The following is a 22,739-nucleotide window of genomic DNA, read 5'->3' as shown; positions in this document are numbered from 1 at the left end:
AATAATTACTGCTATATATTAAAATAATTAAAATTTAACAAGATATTTTATCTTGCGGGATTTCTAAAATATTTCAATATTTTGCAAATTTAAATTTTACGTAGCATTTTTACACATATTCTACATTTGTAGGAGATTGATCTGGTTGTTGTGGTCGATTGGTGTGAAGAAAGCAGCCGAGGACTCTTCACCTATCCGGATACGGCGTCCTTCACCGTGCCTAAAGTTGCGGAACACGTGACCCAGGAGGTGAAATGGATTGAGGGAAATTTAGGAATTTCTCGGTCCCAAATTAACATGGCAGGCCATAGTTTGGTACGTTTTCTTTACTTATTCCCAGTTTTGCCTAGCTTGTAGAGTTGTAATTTTTGCAAAGATGTACATGTAGGGTGCCCACATTATGGGAAGAACTGGAGAATTACTGCAGGAAAGTGGGGGTAGAAAAATCGCTCACATGACCGGCCTGGATGCCGCGGGGCCAATGTTTGACGATTTTTTTCCACAAGATGACCACCGACTTTCGAAAGGAGACGCCGATTTTGTGCTGTGTATTCATACAGATGACATATTGGGAACGACTAATCGCACCTTTTGTCATGAACATCGCTTCCCTGCAGTGGACAGTTGTGGAGTTGGTGGGTTTTGTTGTAGGCATAATTCCGCGAAAAAGTTATTTGTTGGCTATCTCAAAAATTGTGGCGGTCTTGTCAAGGAAGATGTGGGGACTGGGGCTTGGAACAAGTTTTGGAGGTGGCTCCTGAATAAAGTGCCGTTTAGAAATATTGTAATTACGGCACATTATTCGACATTTTTATTAGTACTTTTTTTATTGAAATTTCGAATTTTTTCAATACATACCCTTGGTCAGAAAATCTTCGAAAACATTGAATATTTCAAAAAAGTTGAGTCTGCTATTGGATATGATAGAGCAACTATCTGGGATCACAAAAATGTAAATTTCTTGAAAATCTGACCAAAACTCGATTTTTGGCGAGGATTTTAGTGCGGCAACTCTGGGGGTTTGGGCGCCTTTGAGGGGGCGTGGCGGGCGTAAATGGGCTCATGGAGTCTAACCCTCCTTCACTTTTTCTACACTCATGTAGTACTACAACATATCCAAAGGAGATCGAAATCGGGGCCCGACAAGTAGTGACCTTCTACTCCTCAGTTTGCCACCAAAACCCCGACTACCCCGACTACCCCGACTACCCGCAAAACCCAGGTAAAACCCCGGGGTATGGGTTTTCAATAGCAAACCCCGGAGTTTTCCTTACCCTGATCATAACCGTGACTATCTCGGGATCCGTCATAAATAATTGTGCTGTAACCCCTGAGTTTGAAGAATTCGTGAATATTATCTGGCTTGAATAATTCCGTGGGTAGAATTAGCTTCATCGTGATGAGGGATTCATACCCGGACGATAAAATTATCACGGCCATGACAAATCCTAGATATTTATAGGAATAAGATCTAATCGGTTGTCGGAAGGCGAGAGACGTTAAAAAATAAATTTCATTCAGATAATAAAACAACCATTTTCTGAAATTTAGCCGTATCATCCATACAATCGGGAGGAGTGAGACAGTTATGCCGACAGCGGTCCAACAGTGGTTATCGTACGGGGTGAACCATACGGTCCACGTTTATTCAAACCCCAACAAATTCAGCTACATATCGCACATTTACACGCATTTATTTATTTGTACCTGAGAATTTGTCAAAATCTCACAAAATCGGTGGTGGGATACTCCTAGGGGTGTGATTGATAAGGGGTGGCATCTACAGGGGTGGAAATGGTGGGGTGCGTTAGACGGGGTGCGATTGATGGGGTGCGATTGATCGGATGGCATCATCCTCACACCATTCAAACTTTGTAACCGCCCGACAATAAATGATGTGATTATGAGTTACCGAATCTAGGAGTGGAATCCTTTAAAGATAAGTGAGGTAAGATAACACCTGCACTTTCACGTAGATCGTGTTTACTTCCGTTTTCCAGAACTCGTTATAAGGGGGACTATAGGATATCGAAATATTGAAATATTTTTCAAGAAGGAAAAAATAATTCTTGCTTATCATCATATGGATAAGTGTATTCCTCAACTGTATTTGGGAAACTGTATTTCATCCTGCTCCATACAGACCTCGGGATGCAGGCATGATTAAAATCATTCACCGCAAACATAGTCCATTTAACCGGCACCCAGGTCATGGAAGGTCGCCACTTTCGCTGAAATATGTCCCAAGTTTGAACGTGGGGTGGGATTGGGAAATATTCATAACCTCCACCGCCATCTTTGGAGAGGAAAGAGTCCACCATTTTTGTAGACGTGGAGAAACTGAGGTACACCGAGGCGGGCGAGTTACCCCAGGAGGGGATTGACACGTGTGGGTGCAAGCATATCAAGAAAACGCCATAGGATGATTTGTAATAGTGCGAAAATATGGTTTGCTGATCGATTCGGAGGTTAGGCTTGGGTGTGGTATCAGTTAGAAGTAGGAAGATTATGAGACAATTGTCCCCTAGGTGGGGTTTGTTTAGTATAAGGAGGGATGCATGATTTTGGGGAAACGTGTGGGAAATTATGTTCCAAGTGATGAGGCCATCAGCAGTGTCGGGTAGTTGTGATGTTGCCGTGAAATAAATGAAGGAACGGAAGTAGTCGTCCGGTTTGTATTCGCGGTATATGAAGAGGCAGTTTTGGTCTTTATCTTGGTTGAGATTAGCAGTAGATACTTCAAGTAATGTAAAGAGGGTAAGAACGAATGGTATGGTTTGGCGAAGGTTCACCATTTTGGAGAAGTGTGTATTGAAAAAGCAAATACAGTGGCATCAAGATAACCTTTACCCCGCCGAAATCTCAAGGCCATGCGCGCACAACGTCAGGCTCAATCCCGCACAAATCGCCTAAAAATGAGGGTCTCGTTTTTAATATCAAACTTATAACACATGAATACGATATAAGCCGAAACTTATTTGTCATGGATGGATGCCCACGTATCCAAATCAATAAGTCAAGATGAAAAAATTATGGACAAACCAATTTCCTTAGCACAAACCGATTTTTACTAGATACATACATGCCATCCATCAATTTCGTAACTCAAAAATCTCCAATTTCCAGACACCTTCCCCTCTCCCGTAGCGTAATTTATGGGCGTCGCCTTATCCAAAATTTTTTTTGACTCGTTTGACGAACGTTACATATTTAAATAGTTGCAGCAAATATTTATATCGACAAAAGTCCAGTGAAACAATCAGTCTGTCGACATTTATTTCCAAATTTTATCGCTCTTACAAGGGACACTCACGACCTGTCGTTTGAGTCCAGGGTACCCACTATGTTTTTTAGAATCTACTAGGACCCCAGATGAAGGATTCATTCATATTTCCGTGTAAAACTCATATTTGGCGACGTGGCGTGGCGCCAAATTCGCCAAAATTGAATGTTTTTATTTTTGAAACCGCCATAACTTTTGAAATCCTGGACGGATTTTCAAAATTTTTGGCAGAAATCATGACAAAGAGTTCAACTTTCTTATTCCATGAAATTTTTTCTAAAATTATCGCTTTTAACTTTTCGCAAAATTTCGTAATTTTCTTCGAAATGGGGGTTCGTCGAAAAAATCCTAAAAATATTGCAAAAATTAGAAATTTTTTATTTTTATTTTTTTGTCAAAAATTTCGACTTTTGTGATCATTTTAAGCATAAAATTTTGAAAATCCGACATAAAATGCAAAAGTTATGGGGGTTTGAAGTTGGTCGAAAATGCAAATTTTTAAGTTTGGCGCCACGCCATGGCGCCAAATATGAATTTTACACGGAAATATGAATGGATCCTTCATCTGGGGTCCTAGTAGATTCTAAAAAACATAGTGAGTACTCTGGACTCAAACGACAGGTCGTGAGTGTCCCTTGTTAGATTTTTTCAATGGTTTTGCTTGCAAAAAAGTAAAAAAAACTCCAAAAAGGCAAAATTGCAAACAACTGAGTAACAAAAAATAATTGATGTATTCTTCATATTAAGTTGCATCTTTTACTTTTCAGAGTGCGTACACACGACAAAGTCTTATTCCGCATCGCAACTCATTTAGCAAACTTACGAAGATCAAAATACTTCTATCGTGACGGGATTCGCAAAATATGACTTCTCAAATCTTTCCAATCTCGCAAATCTACTGAATAACACATATTTTGGTACTATTTCCATGGATATCTTTAATTTCCCCTCCTGGCGATGGTAACGATGAGTTTTGCGAAATAAGAACATGAACAATTGCTGGGTAAATTTGCGAAAAAAATCCCATGGTTTTCCACTTAAATTTTTGCGAAATCTCGCATATCTCGCAAAACGTCGCAAGTTATGTTGATATGCTCAATTTGCGAGATATGCGAAGGTCGACGTGAGTACGCACAGAGATTAATTCCTACATTCAATCCGCATATTTCACATTCGTTACGTTGGTAATTACCTTATCAGTTCCTCCACTAACCCATTTTTTATTTAGCACGTATTCATTACAAAATTCTGAAGCAAATGATACACACATGGATACAAACTCTAATCTCCATTTAATTCAGTCCGTGCATACATAATTTCAACATATTCCAATTGAACTCTGCCCGAATAATGGGCCACATCACAATGGAAGGACGCATGAAGATCCAGGTGTCAATCATTCGGTTATCTTGCAGATATGTATCCCATTCTAAACATTATCTTCCAGCTTAAACTTCAGATCGTACCGTACATCATAAATCTTCGCACGTAAAATAATTCGCATTCGTAAATTTCTCCACAAATATTGCAATTATAAAATATTCGCGAAATGGGTTTGAAACAATTTTTCCGAGACGGTTCCGTCATCAAAGGTGCGGCAGGTTTCATCATTGGGAACGCGTTCATAGATGTCGTCGCCGTTTTCACGTCCGCCTTTGTGATCCCGGTTTTCGGGATATTTGGCGGCATCCCGGAATTTAAGGGGTCTACCTTCACCATCAACAATTCAAAATTCTATCACGGCGAATTTCTTGATGCCATAGTAACCTTTGCGATCGTTGGGTTGGTCCTATACCTTTGTATCATCCTTCCATTTGACCTGATAAGAAAGTACGTCATCTCTGAGGATCCCCCCGAGGTGCGAGACTGTCCTCGATGCTGGGTCGAAATTAATAGCAGGGCCAGCAAGTGTCCCTTTTGTACGGCGGATATTGAACCACTTTGGGTAGTTGGGGATGAGGAGGAGGTAATATTTCGTCGTACTAATTAATAAAAGACCTAAGTACAGTCGATGCTTAATTCAGAAAAGACCTAAGTGCAGTCGATACTTAATATAGAAAAGACCTAAGTGTACCGAAAAAAGTTGAAAAAAGACCTACGAACAAGTATGTATTTACTTACTTATGGCTACATCGTGCGATATATAAAGAATCGTTTTTGCAAGATATAGCCATAAGTAAATACATACTTGTACGTAGGTCTTTTTTTACTTTTTTTCTGTATACTTGGCTCTTTTCTGAATTAAGCATCGACTGCACTTATCTCGTTTCTGAATTAGTACGACGATTTGTAAAACGAGCGTGATTAAGAGCATGCTACTAATGAAAGTGTTAGTTGGTTTGTTGTCTGTAAAGTAATGAATGGTATGTAACAGGAAATTTAGTGAAATTTAGATGGGTAGTGTAGCTAATTAAAATTGTCCAGTATTCGGTTAATTGTGTTCCGAAGCATTCCTCAATTTAGAAAAAAATTGCGAGTGTTTTTTCGATCCTTGAAAATTTGTTTTCGTACGTTTGGAAAACACGTTTTACGATTTATTGCTCTCATTTTAAAACAAATAGAGATAACAAATGTTTGTTTTCGGATCCATTGAGCCTATTAAATTCCAGATGAGTCCTTACAAGATTTCAAAATTTAACATTGTTCCTAAGAGAATTAAGCGAGCGGAGATAACTGACACTTTCATTAGTAGCATGGTCTTTCTTGCCATATCCAAGTTAATTAAAGTAACTTTTAAATTAACGATTAATAATATTTAATAGGAATCCACCAGTAAATGTTCATGTCATAAGAAATGGGATTGTAATTCTACGTCGAATTGCAGCAAGTCTTCTGCGTTATGCTGCTCAAGAATTTTTCTTCTTGAGGGAAAGGATTCCACTCTGGCGACTCAAACCAATCTGAATCCAATTGTTCCAAGTTCCCAAGAAATGGCGAAAAATCAGGATACGAAGGAACTTGAATTCCGTGAAGATGTTGACCCTGCGTCGTTAGGACGTAATGAGATTAGAGGCTCAAGCTCGAGTGATGAGTATTCTGTATAACTATTCATTGGGTCAGTTGGAGACAAGTCGAGGCCCGTTATACGATTTTGTTTGGATTATCGGTAGTTTTATTATTTGCAGTACAAAACATTTCGGAACATACATATATATAAATTACCAGATAAACATGTTGTATTCATATATCATCTCTAAATGTTAACTAACTTGTGCACCATATCGATAAGGCGATAACCATACCATTTGTTATACAATAAGTTGTGCCACAAGTTGTACCATTAGTGGTACCATAAGTTGTAAAGTAAATTATAAATGAAATTGTAGCCTAAATCGTAGAATGCAGGAATGTCACGGAAACTTTGACCGGACGGACTTTTCGAAATTATAATATAGATGTCTAAACTGCACAAGTGGACCGATCTAGGGCATGTAATATCGATATCGGTTTCGGTATTTCGGTATTTCGGTATTCGATATTCAAATACCGAAATATCGATATTTCGGTATCTAAATACCGAAATTAAAATCTTGTAATTTATGATTGTAAATAATTAAGCAAATCTTCGGTTGGTTAGCAATGATATATAATTTCAAATTTTTTACCCCATTGACGAAGCAAGGTCACAATGTGATAAAATGATGACATCTCTATACTTCTTTAAAAACATCGTCTCAAACCTTATTTGAAATTTCGAGACCACATAATGTTTACAGTAATTAATTTCGAGATCACACGAGTGGGGGAGTTACAAAAAAGACCCTGAGGTCACGAAAAACATTGTGGGCGTGGCAGTGGGTGGGGAAAACTTAACTTATATTCAAATTAGTGAGGTTTTCACCCTGTGGGTCTGCCAGAATCCCAAGGTCACACGCTTCGGGCATGGCTGCATTACATGACAAAATACCTCAAGCCCCACCCATAAGGGGTGTGGCCATCGGTGCTTTAAGCGTTAGGCAGTCAAGTCAATTACATATCGCGAGACAGATAATTTATCGGAACAGAATAGAGACCACAATTATGACCCCCAAATACACAAGAACACCCCCGAGTGGGTGTGGCTTTTAGCACCTTGGGTAGTATCCGGATATAGGTCATGCAACACCAATAATTTATCACCAGCGAAAGGTACTTTGGAAGGTAACCATACTATGGCATGTACATAATACCCAATATGTTTTACAATTAGATATTTCAATGTGGAAATATCTAAGTTAGAATCGTAAAAATTATGAATTAAAATAGTTAAGAATTATGAGTAATGCTTAGAATAACATCAATAAATTGAGTAGTTTTTTAATGTTAAAATTTTATTCTCCGTCACCTGTTGTTCTAATGACTAACAAGTTTTATGTGTTTGCTTTAAATTTTAACATTTGGTAATATGATCTCAAAAAACACAAATTATCAATGGTATCATCGTTTAGACTGGCACGGACTTTGCTAACCAGATACCCGGCTGAAGAGAATGCTCGCTCGGATTCTACGCTTGTTGGTCTAATTGTCAGCAAACTATCATACACAATTTGAAGAAGAACTCCCCTTGTTCCCCCATTTTGAAATAGAGCAAGTTCCTTCTTGATCGTGGACAACAAATTTTGTTTACCCTGCGATTTCTGTGAGTGTGTAGAAGATATAGCCCTTTGTATTGCTTCTTGAAGTTCCATTTCCAAAGCTGTTTTTTCCTTTTTTTTTCTTAGGCGAGGTTAAGTGAGATGAGGTGTCTCCATCGAAGTCATCCTGAGAATCATCTCGGAGGAATTTCATGAAGCCGTTGAATTAAGTCACGAACATTGTTTGCAATCGAACTGATGGACGGCATTCCGAATGGATTATCTTGATTTTTTGGGACAGATTCATGCTTCCCCGTATGTAAAAACTTCAGCATACCAGAGTAATTGGTTCGACGCTGTTGTATTCGTCGTGTCAATGCTGCAGCCAATTGCGCTGCCACAGTTGAATCTTGGCCTTCCAGTTTTGTTATCATGAACTGCAATATAGCGTCAGCCGTATGCAAATTCGTGTCTCTTCGACATAAGGCTTCAACTGCAAGCTTAACGGGCTCCCCATTCTTGTTCGGAAAATGAGATTTCGGAATTGATGTCAATTAAAGATTTTAAAATTGAAACTTTCAGGGTGACAAATCGCTTAATCATGTCGAATAAACTGCTCCATCGAGTCCTAGAATCAAGCTGCAACTGTAACCCTTTTCCTATATCGTCCAACGTGTGCTTTTGTAAAACTTCGTCATTTTTCTTAGGTGACTTTCTGAAAATTTTCACGATACGCCGAACTTTATCAATTAAAGGTCGAAAATTGTCGATTAAGTCCCTTGGCGTATCTTCATCCGCTTCGCGGGGGTCAAGCTCAACGGTGAGCAAATCCATCTCTGAGCCTTCCCCATCATCCACCACCGGAAGATCAATATTGTTGCTCTGTTGCTCTTCATTGCTCTTCTTAGGCTTCGTATAAAGAACGTCCATAACTCCTAACTGGATTGCATGTGCCAGACACTGCTGCTGAAGAGTGGGGGACATATTTCCGACTTTGGTCATTACTGAAGCTCCGTCCGTGCAGATGCAAATGACATCAGTTTTCAATGACAATCCGAATTCTTTCAGTCTGTCGGCGACAAGCTCCAGACATTTCTCCGCAGGTGCTCCTCCGTGAATCCTGACCAATCCCAAACTCCAGAAAATGTCGTCACGATGGACGTTCACATTTATGTACTTACAATTTAAGTTTTGTTTACTGAACGTCAGATATATTTACATATGTATACACATAATTAAGAGGGGAATATTTACAAACCTTCTGTTTCGTTTACTCGTCCATTCATCGAAAGTTACAGAAAATTTCTTGCCCAAATTTTTAAATTTCCCGATCTCACTTGTTACATGGCCACGGATTTTTTGAGCGTGCTGGATAACATTGTTTCGAATAATCTGAGGTGTTTTTGGAACGTCTATGTAGCCGCTGCTTGTGAACAGGTCGCGTAAATCCACTGACGTGGAAAAAACAGCGAACGGTAATCCATCCAGGGAAATTAATCGAGATAGCACAGCCTCCAATGATTTGTCTTCCAATGTAGGAACCAATTCAGAAATTTTCTGCTGTTTACTTCTGGGAATGAGGTCACCATTTTCTGTGGAGGTAAATGTAAATTTAGTAAAGCTCTGATTTTATCTTTAAGAAATGTGATTACCTGTACTTTTGTCCCCAAGCTCCGTTCTTTTCTTGATAAAAATTTTGTGTCTGGTTCGCAAGTGGACATGCAGTCCAGAGGTTCCTCCTCGTGTATTTTTTAAAACTTGGTCGCATGTCAGACACTTTGCGTCTTGAGTTCCCTTTATTTTTGAAAATAAATCCCAAAGTGATCGGGTTTCGGCAGTTTCGTCGGACGGAGACGTTTGTTGTGATTGAGATGGCGATTGTTCCTCCATTTTAGGGATAAATTTAAATGTTGGGAAAACTTATTTTGGAAAGTATTTTTAGAAAAAAAAACGTATATGTGAAGCAAGTTCAACTTTCCCGCTCGTTTTCACGATGCTGGACAAAGTAAGACTTGTGTTAAAATTGCGAATGTTCGATTTTATAATGTCGATTTTATAATGTCGATTTTATAACAGCTATGACCACTTGGGGGTGTGGTTCTTGGTCGTTGGAGGTGACGATAAAGACCTCCATTCCACCCCAATATTTTTATTGTACCGCACGACACGCATATTAGGATCTTACCCAAAGCGCCGTAAGCCACACCCACCCAGAGGGGTATGGTTTTTTGAAATTGTAGATGCTCATCGGGGTCCACATTATACCTCGATAATATTTTTGTGTCGCACGATATACATTATGAGGATAGTATTCAAAGCGCCGTAAGTCACACCCACCCGGGGGGTGTGGTGTTTTTGTAATTGGAGATGTTCATTGGGGTCCTCATTCTACTGTTACGCCGAAATAAATGAAAGAGCATAAATGAAATTTTGGGAAATTTCGTTTTTATTTTTTATAAAAATTCGTCTTACATTGAACATATGGATAGTAAAGTGTATCAAAGCCGTTGGTTATGCTGTAGCGCAAAGCCAATGGTTATGAGGAGGAAGAGGGATTCGTTGTGTACGTTTTCTGGAAATCTTGTGGGTTTTCATACCCAAGATTTCTGCTGCAGAATTTGGGACTTGAAGGGTCATCATGCATCCGGTGCGTGACTGTCCAAAGTCCAGGGTTTCTGTGAAGAACTCTTTCTTGAGAAGTCCTTGAACTTTTGTTATGTGTATATTGGAATATATCTATTAGTTTTTATTTGTACATACATATGTACCTATTTGAATTATTGGATATATTTCTTAACAATATCACCTATTAGTTTAAACACACATGTACGTATTAAATTATGTGAATTATAAAATATGCATAACAATGCGTAACATCTACCTCAATAATTTTTTTGTGTCGCACGATATACATTATAATATGAGGATGTTACCAAAAGCGCCAGAAGTCGCACCCACCTGGGGGTGTGGTTTTTTGTAATTAAAGATGTCCATTAGGTCCCCAGCCAATTTTAATTAGTTATTTATTGATTATATTATTGAATTACTCTAAAACTAATACTTGGGAAAATTCGATATTATAATACCGAAATACCGATATTTCGGTATTACAATACCGAAAATTTGATATTATAATACCGAAATTTCGGTATTTCGAGATCTCGAAATATCGAGATTACATGCCCTAGACCGATCGTCAGATAAAACTTCAGTATATCTCAAACATAATTTGAAAAATTATGTACGGAGACATCGATTTCAAAAATCAATCCAAGGGAAAGCCTTGCATTCTCTGTCAACACGTACATAAACACGGATCAGAAGGTTTGGAATTCAATTTTTTAAATTTAAATATGTGATATTTTCATGCTGTTTCTGAATTTAAAAAAATGCAAAACACCATAATTTTGTGAAAGTTAAAAGTTAAAAAAACTGAATTTCTATACTTTCAGGGAAGTAATGGTCAGCAAAAATAGTGTTTAATTTTTGAAATCGGGTTAAAATTCGAAAAGTTACAGCGTTTTTAAAGCGTTACAGCGTTAAGAATCCGGATTTTGGCTGAAATTTGTTTTGAAAATTCCGATACAGTAATAAATATGTACATACGCCCTTTCAGAAAAGCGCAATTATACGGGTTCACTCATTTGTGAATGTAAACAATTTAAGATTAGTCCGGTCGATATGGGCCATAACCACCTCGCACCATCGCATTGTAAGTACGCTGTGGAGGGAGCATCCATAAATTATGTCCCGCAAACATGGTGATTTTTCAAATATCCCCTTTGTAACTTGCTATTCCAATTTTTTCAATGTAGCGCTAATCTGATTTGTACGCAAAACTTTGATATAATTTATGCCATGAATTTTATGGACGTCCCTATTCTTCAAAATTACGAATTGTCGTACAAATTAGTGCTTACCGAACAGACCTAAATTAAGTAGCACGCTATTTGGCTCTCCTTAATTTGCATATTCACTTATGTATAAAATACATATTCATACAGTAGAGAAAATCTCATTTCCTACAGGAAGTAATTTCGACCCATCATACACATGCTCCGAACTCGATACATAGCAAAAACTGCTTTCCCTGAATGCATGCTAGCTGAAGTGTGGAAGTACTTTGCCAACAGCTCAGCACATTTATACATCTCCAGTATTCAAGTAGTCATAATATGTACAAGTTTTCATCTCTGGTAATGTTACACCAGGTGGTACTGTTTTGCAAGAAGTGGTGAACACTTATTATGAAATAGGTAATAAACGAAAACACGTTGTACCACCCAATTTCCAAATTCCCGTAGGTAAAGAATCTATCATAACATGCAAGCATGCAAGCATGATTATTTGCATACTACATATAAATACGGTTATAAATTTTTCATCCACAATGTATTTAAAATTTGTCTTCTCCCTACTACTACTCCATGTGTCCTCAAGTTTCTGCTGGAAGAATTTCCCAAACGGATACTTTGGACACTTTGGACCCTGCATTTTGATATTTGTAACAGTCAGAAATACCTTTGAGGACGCCGACCTAACTGAAAACCTCATCCACGCGAACAATCCCAACAAGCTCGTCTTCACAGTCACCAGTCGATTCAACTTCTCCGATCCAATCCTGCTCGATGAAAAGAACGCACTTGATTTCACATTCTATGAAATCTGCACGGTCACAGTTTTTGTAAATTTCGCCCTCAAGGATAACACCTTCCGCATATTTTACTCAACTTATACTCGCGACGCACACAGGGGGAGGGACCATGCAACATTTCTCCTGATCTGTAAACAGCACCCAGAAAAGTAACTGACCTCCAGGGGTCGTATAGGACTTTCGTCCTTCATTTAAAACAGGATGGCCAAAATTCCCAATCGGCAGAGATCGAGTGGTTTTTTATCTGCTTCTACTGCACAAATATCTATCACATGGTCAGGTAAAGGATTAAGGGTTTGACCATCAGCATGCTTCAAGAGGATTGGCGCCCTCGCATGCGTATTGCAGTCGATTTGGGGCGGGAATTTATGGAAGGTATACCATGTTCCAAAGGGCAATACTATGTGGCACACCAGAGCAAAGAATGTGATCCCGAGGAGACTCAATATCTAACCATCGCAGACACCGTCAACGTTACGTTTATACGTTTACCTGACGCAAAAATGCGACAATTTGGTTGGGGCTTTTACCACCAAAATTTGCGCCTATTACGGTATTGGTATTCTCATATTAGTGTTTTGTACTCTTTCCGGTACCATGGGTATCACTCGATATATTGTAATTTCAATGTGTGGTCGGAAAATTCGGATGCTGATGTTTGGATGTCTCCGTTTACTTGGGAGGTTTGGCTAAGCAATCTAATAATCGTCCTGAGTGTAGTCCTCGTAGGGTTAGCGAAGAATATAAGTCAGCGCGACAATTCTACTAAGAATTTTTATAATTTCCTAAAAATCATTGGAGACTTAGGTTTTTCGATTTGTGCGCAGTATTTAAGACAGTCGTCTGGTAATAAATCTCTCCCCGTGTGGATACTGGTATCCGTATTTTTCACAGTTTTCATGCTTCTGGCCCAATACGAGTTCTACTTGACCACCAACATGATAGCGCCACCGCCCTATGTGGTGCTTCGCACTCTGAGCGAATATTTTGACAACGGTTACACCTTGGTGTACGAGTCTGAAGATATTTACCGTGGGATATCTATTAAGGACGAATTGGAGATGGAGTTTCGTCTCAAATCATTAGGCAATTTCCCCCATTATAAAACCATCATTATTAAGTAAGTACTGTATAGATTTATGAGTTTTGTTCTTGTGTGACTATGCATATGTACGTGGGTGTTTTATTATTAATTTTCCAAATGTATGTTCCACACTGTTTCTGACCAAACTTTTGATGAAATAACAAACTTCAAATACTTTTAGAATGCTGTGATTTTTTTCAGTTCTGTAGGTTAACATTATCACTAGCATTAACTCATTAAAATTTACCTCGAAAATATGCCAAAATTTACGACTTGATTTCATTATCATCCGAAAACCGTTTTCCCCTGATGTTTTTCTTTAAGTTTCGAAACGAATAATAATCACTAAGGGACAAGTCTGGACTGCACGGGGCGTGGTTTGTGCAGGTAAAGCGATTTTCGTCTGCACTAACCGTCGCAAAAAGCCAGGTATGAGGTGGCACGTTGTCGTCTAAAAAAAGGCCAACTCTTTATTTTGACCCCACGTGTCTTTTCAACCGGAGGACGCAGCTCCTTCGGGGTTCCTGCACACACGGCCCCATTTATTGTAGTATTTACAGCAATCAATTTTATAAGGAGGGGACCTTTGGTATCCTTGAAAGTGGTCATCATCATTTTTTTGTCAGATTTTTGCACTTTTCAATTCACGGGCGGTGGCAACCCCTCGTGCTTCCATTGAGGGAATTATTATTTGGTCACCGGGTCATAATAGTAAACCCAAGTACCATATGCAACTAATAAAATATTGAGCAGGTTCAAGTCTTCATTTAATAGGTTAAAATTGGCATTGCAAAAGTCGACTCGATCCTGTTTTTGAGATGCTGAAAGCAATTTTGGTACCCAACGGGCGGAAACCATTTTCATACCTAAGTCTTCAGTTAACATGGAACAAATTGCTGGTTTTGAAACACCCATCTCATCTTCTAAATAGGACAGCTTCAATCGCGGATCTCTCATTATTTGTTCCTCTAGTTTCCGGAGCCTTTCTGTGGAAGAAACGGATTTTGAGCGTCCTGGCAACTTTTTGCCCGAGATCTCGTTTCGCCATCATTTAAAATTATTGACCCAATTGAATTTGTGTTTTGTGTTGGGCAGTCTTCATCGTAAATTTTAAGGATTCAACCATAAATCTGCGACACGTATTGCCGATCCAGCATTAAAAATTAAATCACACTACGATATTTAATTTGCAAATCTAGCATTTTTTCCGTCGAGGTAAAGTTTGCCGATTTATTGCTAGTGTTTATGTTAACCCACAGAGCTGAAAAAAATCACAGCCTCCTAAATGTATTTGAAGTTTGTTATTTCATCAAAATTTTGGTCAGAAACAGTGCGGAACATACCTTTTGAAAATTAATAATAAAACACCTACGTATTATGGTTTATGTTTTAAATGGATAGCCTTTTCTGTAAGCACTACTTTTGGACGGTGGCAACACTTTAAAATACAGATTATAGTAACATATCTTTTAATATATTTCCTGGGAAAAGATTACAGATACTTCATACGGTCTACATATCTAATTCTACCATGGTGGTGATAATTTATGGCTGAAGCGTAATACGGACGTGGAGAGTAAATTCTTCAATGATTGCATTATCTAACTCGCGTAATAAAAATTTGTATACTTTCTACATTTTTCTACACTTTGGCTAATTTGTTACTCCCGGCATATAAATTGTTACTATAAAAGCCACCTGCGTAAAAATTGATAGTTTATCTAGGTTAGTAATCTTATCACTGGGTAGGTTCTCACTGGATAGTCTTTCCGAACATATATGTATACCATTACCAGAGATTCTTAATCCTTTTGCAAAATATGAAAACACTTATTATTTATATTTTAAGTCCCAACTGGAAGAATGAATCCGCCTACATCAGGAAGCCTAGTCCCAGGAACGTCGCCTTAGTTGGAAACAAGCTCCGTGTTTTGGTATTATTGGTGCAATTGGAAAATCAAGTCTTGAAAGGAGAGTATAAATGCTTTGCCATTTATGATATTGCCTTGAACGAAGGAAGACTTGCTATTGTAAATAACAAGTTAAGATTTGAGATCGGGCAGACCATTGAAGCCCTTGCTCGGGGAGGATATCCCACTTTGTGGGAACGACAATTAAAACATTTCCACAAGTTAAAATCGAGCAGGTGGCAATCATTGAAAGAGGCATCTCCATACATATCTATAAACACACTGTCACCTTTCTTCAATACGATGGGAATTACGATTATCGCTTTTGCTGTTATTTATTTGCTAGAGATCGTGTCCAGACAGCTTTAACCATCTGGTGAGAGCACGTTTCTCAAACTATCGTAAGAAGTGCCTTAATAGGGATTCGCTGCTGAGTTAGAGCCGTCGACGGATTTATGCCAAGAACATTCTCTCTCCTCACCCCTCTAATTAAAGTTCGCTGATCGTGTCATGCGGTCAAAGAGCATGGGGATGGCTGAAGTTGTGACACTCTTGATAAACGTAAGCTCGGCTGTGGATATTCTAACTTGTGCAAGTGTTTCGAAAGAAGGAGATTGAGTGGTGAGACCAAAGCTGGGAGCATATGTGATGTCAAAGAACGGATGTCTTAATACATGTGTAAAAGGAATTTCTGCACAAAGCATTGCTAGTGATATCATTTATTCAAAAAATTAATAACATTCTCAAAAGTAAAATGAATGTCACCATCGACAATATTTGTTCCTTTTCATAATAAAACAGGCTATTGAAATGCTAATTAGATTTTACTGCATACACCGTAAACGCAACAGGGGGTAAATAAAGCGGGTTAAACTTTCGAACAGACGAGCACATTATCTTCAGAAAGGTGTGTGCAAAAATTCAACTCTCAACTTTCAAAAATGGCTTCCCCACAGCCTCTAGAAGTTGAGTCACTCGATTTAACACTTTCCAAAGTCCGTCTAAAAAATAGGGTATTCACAGAAAAATACTTGTTTTCAAGTATCCGACCCAAAAAAAGCCCATTTGAGGCTACATCGAGGCTTTGTACGGGTATTTCTCTATATTCCAAACTATATTCAATTATTTAATTCTCAGTAATAAATTAAATGCTATTCGCTCCCCACCATCAGAAATGACATTCATTCATCAAATAAATCGTTAAATAAAATAATTCTTAATTCTCCATTAAATTGATATTCCGTCCATAATAGCAGTGGAATTTTAGAATTTCGCCTAAACATTCAATACAAAATAATTTTGCTTAGGTAAATTGCTTTTGCCTACATAAGCATTGCCTGACGTCAGGGTATGCTACCCCGGGTTTTGGGGGTATTGGGATATTGCGTGTTTTGGTGGGTTTTGGGGTAGCAAATTTGAGAAATACCCACAGGTAGTCGGGGTAGTCGGGGTTTTCAAATTTTACAAAATATGATAACAGGGTATTAGTAGCAATTCAACAAATTAATTCCTTATTAAAATATAATTAAAAATAAGTTTTGTTGCGAAATTACTGAAAAACTTATTTTTTCATTAATCTCTGAACTTAATACATGTGACACTGACTCAGTTTGCCCCCAAAACCCCGACTACCTCGACTACCCGCAAAATCCAGGTAAAACCCCGGGGCATGGGTTTTCAATAGCAAAACCCCGGGGTTTTCCGGTAGGGCATCAAATTGACCCCGTCAGATTGACCCGCGACAGATTTCCCCGGTCATATTGACCCCTGACCATATTGACCCCTAACCATATTGACCCCGCGACAGATTGACCCCTGACCATATTGACCACGCGACAGATCGACGCCTGACCATATTGACCCCGCGACAGATTGACCCCTGACCATATTGACCCCGCGACAGATTGACCCCTGACCATATTGACCCCGCGACAGATTGACCCCTGACCATATTGACCCCGCGACAGATTGACCCCTGACAGTATTTACCCCGCGAAAGATTGACCCCTGACCATATTGACCCCGCGACTGATTGACCCCTGACCGTATTGACCACACGACAGATTGACCTCTGACCATATTGACCCCGCGACAGATTGACCCCTGACCATATTGACCCCGCGACAGATTGACCCCTGACCATATTGACCCCGCGACAGATTGACCCCTGACCATATTGACCCCGCGACAGATTGACCCCTGACAGTATTTACCCCGCGAAAGATTGACCCCTGACCATATTGACCCCGCGACAGATTGACCCCTGACCGTATTGACCACACGACAGATTGACCCCTGACCATATTGACCTCATACTAAATTGACCTCACACACTACATGAATTCCACTCAATAGACAACCTGTTCTTCTTGTTCTAATTTATCATTAGTATGCAATTTTACTTAGAATTAGTTAGAATGTGTGTGAATGTGTTTGACTGTACCTAGTAGGGCCAATTGAAATGACCAACGCCTTCCGCGCGCCAAAAAAATTAGTAGGAGCTATGCTAGACCATTGTGCTATTGTTTATTGAAATCCTCATGCAATTCTCTATCAGAAACCATGCTTCGAAAGCTTTTGTGACCCAAGGTTCCAAAATGACAGGTCGACCAAACCGATGTGTTGCAATTTTACATAAACATTTTTACATAAACATTAAGATGGTCGACCGCACCATAAAATGATCCACTAGGTCTTTACAACCGACAAACGGGTTGAAGGGAACGGTTAAAGAGGTCACAAATAATCACGAAGTCGCGCAAAACCCGAATTCGGCGGAATTCATGCCGGACCCAAAGAAAAAATTTCCCTACAAATGAACCGGCCAAGTAAAACTACGTCCCAGGCCCCTAAACTCGACCTTGGACTCATGTCTTTAAGATATGAAGAGAAACACCTGTTAAGTTCACGCCAAGCAAAAATAGAACCCTCAAAAGCCGGGCACTGATCATGCGGTACGCGCTTTAAAAATCGAAATAAGTATTTTTAAAAGATAAGTAAACTTTCACAATTGAGGCCATATTAAATTAGCAAAAGCACTTTGTCGACACCTCACCAGTCCATATTATTCATAAAAATTTCAAAAATAGTAATCGGATCCACCATCCAGATTCTGTGATTTTTTTACTCGGCATAGATTGGATTTGCTCGAAAACGTGATTTTTCTTCCTCTGGGGGTGAAATGTTTTGTCAAAAAATATTTTGTGAAGTCATCGAGCGAAATGGAAAGCCACTGGACCACACCCCATTCAAAAATAGTTACTAGATATTCGAGTAGGGCTCAGATCCTCGTCATAAGGCCAAAATAGTAAAGTGGGGGTAGAATTCCAAAATTTATGACTCCATTTCGGACCAAGAATAAAATTCACTGTCACCGAACCTCTACCTTCTGGAATACGATATATGGTCCAAACAGAAGCTAGATACATGTGTTAAACCTCAAGCAAGTTTGGTATCCTACAAAAAATCTATCGCCTAGAAATTAGACCAATATCCCTTGGAATGAGTGCGTACCGCGAGCGAAATGAAGATATAAAGACTTCGGGATGGTTGTGCTTCAAGAGAAGGAAATTTTGAAAACTGGTTGATACATTTTGAATGGAATTTAATGAGCTTTCTCGTGATATCGTTAGTTTTTCAAAGTTCCATAAACTGAGTTCGCTACCTTAATTTGTGTGTTGGTCATAACAATTGGCCATACTAGGTAGGACTAGTTTTGTTGGTGAGTTGAAAAGTTGGCCCTAAATGCATTATGAATATTTCCCAACTTGTTCAAAATTTAATTATTAAGAATTTTTGGTCTCCCAGATAAATCTGGGAAGAAGTGGTATAAGTTTTAGATAACAGAAAAATTATGACTTTTTATTTTAGACTGTGAATCAGTTGTAAACGAGTTTAAGGCGAGGTTACCCTAAAATTACGAATTTACAACTTTTTTTCCTTCGTTGTTATAGCATTTGTACGAATGCATCCGAAATATATCTGGGAGTCCAAAAATGCTTATCGATTAAATTTTGAGTAACTTCATCAATAACTATGTATGACCAAAGTCCCGTTTTACCTAGAGGTAGGCTGGATCGTCATTTTTTGAGATCCAATCCGTCCAAATCCATTTGGCCCAAAAAATTTCAGATCCAATTCATCCAAATCCATTTGGCCCAAAAAATTTCAGATCCAATCCATCCAAATCCATTTGGCCCAAAAAATTTCAGATCCAATCCATCCAAATCCATTTGGCCCAAAAAAATTCAGATCCAATCCATCCAAATCCATTTGGCCCAAAAAAATTCAGATCCAATCCATCCAAATCCAATTGGCCCAAAAAATTTCAGATCCAATCCATCCAAATCCAGTTGGATCGGATCAGGGCATGGATTATCCAAAGAATTATATATATAAACTCATGGTTAGTGTTCGGGATAAATCTGATTGGACAATATATATGTCACAGTGTGTGCCATGCAACAAAAGTATGGCCCAGTTACTGTCAGGATGAGATCGGAGTGTTAAAAAGAACACTTCCTGATATTTTTTATGGTGACGAAATTTATCCAATTCGACCAAATCCAATCCACCCAGATCCTATTCATCCAAATCCATTTCACCCACAAAATTTCAGATCCAATCCATCCAAATCCAATTCACCCAAAATTTTTCAGATCCAATCCATCCAAATCCAATTCACCCAAAATTTTTCAGATCCAATCCATCCAAATCCATTTGGCCCAAAAATTTTTAGATCCAATCCATCCAAATCCATTTGGATTGGATCGGGCCATGTATTATCCAAAAAAATGGATATCCAGCTCACCTCTAGTTTTACCTCATGCTTTGCGGACCACCGCTTCGCGGGGGCCAGGTTTCGGCTTCCCAACCTTCCCAACTCACGCCGCTGCTCGGCGAAGCGTAGAGTAATATAGTCTATGCACTACAATGCTCGACTAACTTTAAACTTGTGATTATTTCATACTCTATCCAATCAAATGAAAGGTGGTTTACAAAATCCAAGTAATTAAATATCTGCAGTTATTTATCTTGCTTTTTATTTGAATATTGATAAAATTGTTTACACATTGTGTACAGATTGTACTGGGGATACAATAATTTGTGTTCATTTTTATATTCTGTTTTTAATTGATGCTGATGTCCGCACAGTTCCGGAAGGTTTGGGCTGGAGCTGCAGTATAGCAATTGTTCCAGTCTGGGGAAATACGGACAATTATACAAAAATAAACTCACACTTAAAAACATACAATTTATGATTTTTTTGTAAATTGATGGGAAGTACATCAGTTAGAATGATAATCTTTCATTCTTTCTAATGATTTGTTGTATAAGTAATTTCATGAATTACCTGGTGCTCCATTAGGATACGAGGTCCTGAAAAAATTATGTGATTAGTATTTTTAAAATTAAAAAATTTATGTGTCCGCAACGTGGATCAATTTAGGTCTAAATTGACTCATGCATATATACAGTTCACGCTAATTAATACTGCAGTCTAACATTTTTGACCCTTATGATAATAATTTTTTGTTATTTTCGGATTTATTTAAGGGTGTTCAAACCTGTAGGTCCACCGGAGGGTACACCTACTGCACCTAACTCCGGCTGGGAGCTGGAGGCGGACGGTGACAATGTCATTAGGTGGTGCAGGGTTGTCGAACGGGATGCAGACTTGGTATTCTCCTCTCAACGGCTGCGAGGCCGAGACGACTGGAAGGAGGTTGAAGCAGTTGTTGGTCTCTTGCTCCTGGGCGCAAAGCTCCATTTGAAAGTGACCTAAACACAAGAAAAAATGATTGCTAAACATTAGTCCAGGCACCTTGCATTTACGTATTTGCATACATAAGGTGTTCACTGATTTTGTGGAATGACAAAGGCACGGGTAACGTGCGAACGCGTCGCCCAATTTAAGCTAAATTTTAAGTACACTATTTCGAAGTCATTTTGTACCAATCAGGCGAAAGTTTCGGGTTCAAATATATAAAACAGAAGGCAGGCTAATTTTGAGAAACTTTACTTTTAATAGCGTTATAACATAATGTTCTTACCAAAATGGGCGTTGTCAAGGCCTGCTTTGATTTCAATTATCTAGAAAAATATGTTCGGTGAACTTATGATCGTATGGTATTAGTTGAATTTGCTAAGCTTAATTTTTAACCGGCTTTCACTAGCTATCTACTATAAATTGAAGTTACTGCTTACAGATCCCGAAGTGTAATTGCCGGTAAGGACGCCTTGTCGTAAATGCCACCTTGGGAAGCGTCGTAGTTACCAGCGGCCTCTCCACACCTTGATTAAAATAAAGACGCTAATTTTTGTTATACCAATATTTTCAACAGATTATAGAACTTCATAACCGGAAGTTTCTTATTTTAGAACGAATGTTCGATAAGCTCCTACTCACCTTCCACACTGACTATATTGGAGATCTTGATGAACATTATTGCACCAGACTCCTCTGAGAGATAAATTTATTAATTAACCAAAAATATAGTGAGTACAGTTCTGACTCAGTAATTCAAATTCAGCGAAAAATCATTGCGACTAATGCAATTTATTTTAAATAGCATAATTTGTCACTAGTTTACTTACTTGTTGTCATACCAATAAGGTGGGTTGTATGGTTGATTGGGGTCCAAATGTATGGAGGTCCTGGCCAAGGGTTCCATGAGGTAGCCATGGGGTTCCACAAAGCCAAAGGCTAATTGATTTAGCATCAATTTTGGATTTTCTGCTACACTTTGGAAATAAAAACTTTTCCAAGTTGAATATTTTTCTTTGGGATTTGGGTACACACAAGTTGGATAAAAAAAATAAATGTAAGTAGTCGAAAAAGTTGTTGTACTGGTGTCCTTCAAAAGAAAATGTACCCAACATACGCCCTCCGTCTCAATTGAAATAACATGTGCACAAAAAATGTGTGCAAAATTCTTGCTCGACTGATGCATTTTTCGCTCGCCGAAATTATAATACTTATGACACTTGCGAATCACCCGTCATTTTCTGTAATGCAGCAGCGCAGATGTGCATGTTACGCCCACACCATTTCGTTAAATCTAACGCCCAGTTCTTCCAGACAATCCAAATATGCTTCTTATGTAATCCAGAGTATTAGCCTTGCAGTTATTTGGTCATGGCGGGTTGGTTACCCGTACATACAACTTCATGCATGCGAACTAAGGCAAGACTAAGGCAAGGCTTGCCTTAGTCTTGAAAGGCAAGACAAGAACGACAGCAATTGCAACAAGCT

At 38.7% G+C, this 22,739-nt stretch overlaps 1 protein-coding gene across 3 annotated transcripts; it reads right to left on the bottom strand.

Annotated features, from left to right (window-relative positions):
* Window positions 1–20,492: 20,492 nt before the first annotated feature.
* Window positions 20,493–22,240, bottom strand: LOC118438985. 3 transcript variants are annotated; one of them, XR_004837176.1, is made up of 7 exons: window positions 22,082–22,240; window positions 21,894–21,947; window positions 21,692–21,778; window positions 21,538–21,577; window positions 21,052–21,265; window positions 20,838–20,863; window positions 20,493–20,684 (listed from the first exon to the last, which is right to left on the bottom strand). XR_004837176.1 is itself a non-coding variant. In XM_035859972.1 (5 exons), exons 1-5 carry the CDS (start codon window positions 22,167–22,169, stop codon window positions 20,614–20,616), a joined length of 453 nt encoding a protein of 150 aa, XP_035715865.1. In that variant the 5' UTR covers window positions 22,170–22,234; the 3' UTR covers window positions 20,493–20,613. The 3 variants fall into 3 exon arrangements, 2 of the variants coding, with proteins under 2 accessions (XP_035715865.1, XP_035715866.1); XM_035859972.1 differs by lacking the exons at window positions 21,538–21,577; window positions 21,692–21,778 and having other exon boundaries at window positions 22,082–22,234; XM_035859973.1 differs by lacking the exons at window positions 21,538–21,577; window positions 21,692–21,778; window positions 21,894–21,947 and having other exon boundaries at window positions 22,082–22,231.
* Window positions 22,241–22,739: the final 499 nt, after the last annotated feature.

Source organism: Folsomia candida, unplaced genomic scaffold (genome assembly GCF_002217175.1).
Source record: "Folsomia candida strain VU population unplaced genomic scaffold, ASM221717v1 Fcan01_Sc029, whole genome shotgun sequence".
Lineage (NCBI taxonomy): Eukaryota > Metazoa > Arthropoda > Collembola > Entomobryomorpha > Isotomidae > Folsomia > Folsomia candida.
The sequence above is the reverse complement of the archived record's forward strand: the minus strand, read 5'-3'. Positions and strand labels throughout refer to the sequence as shown.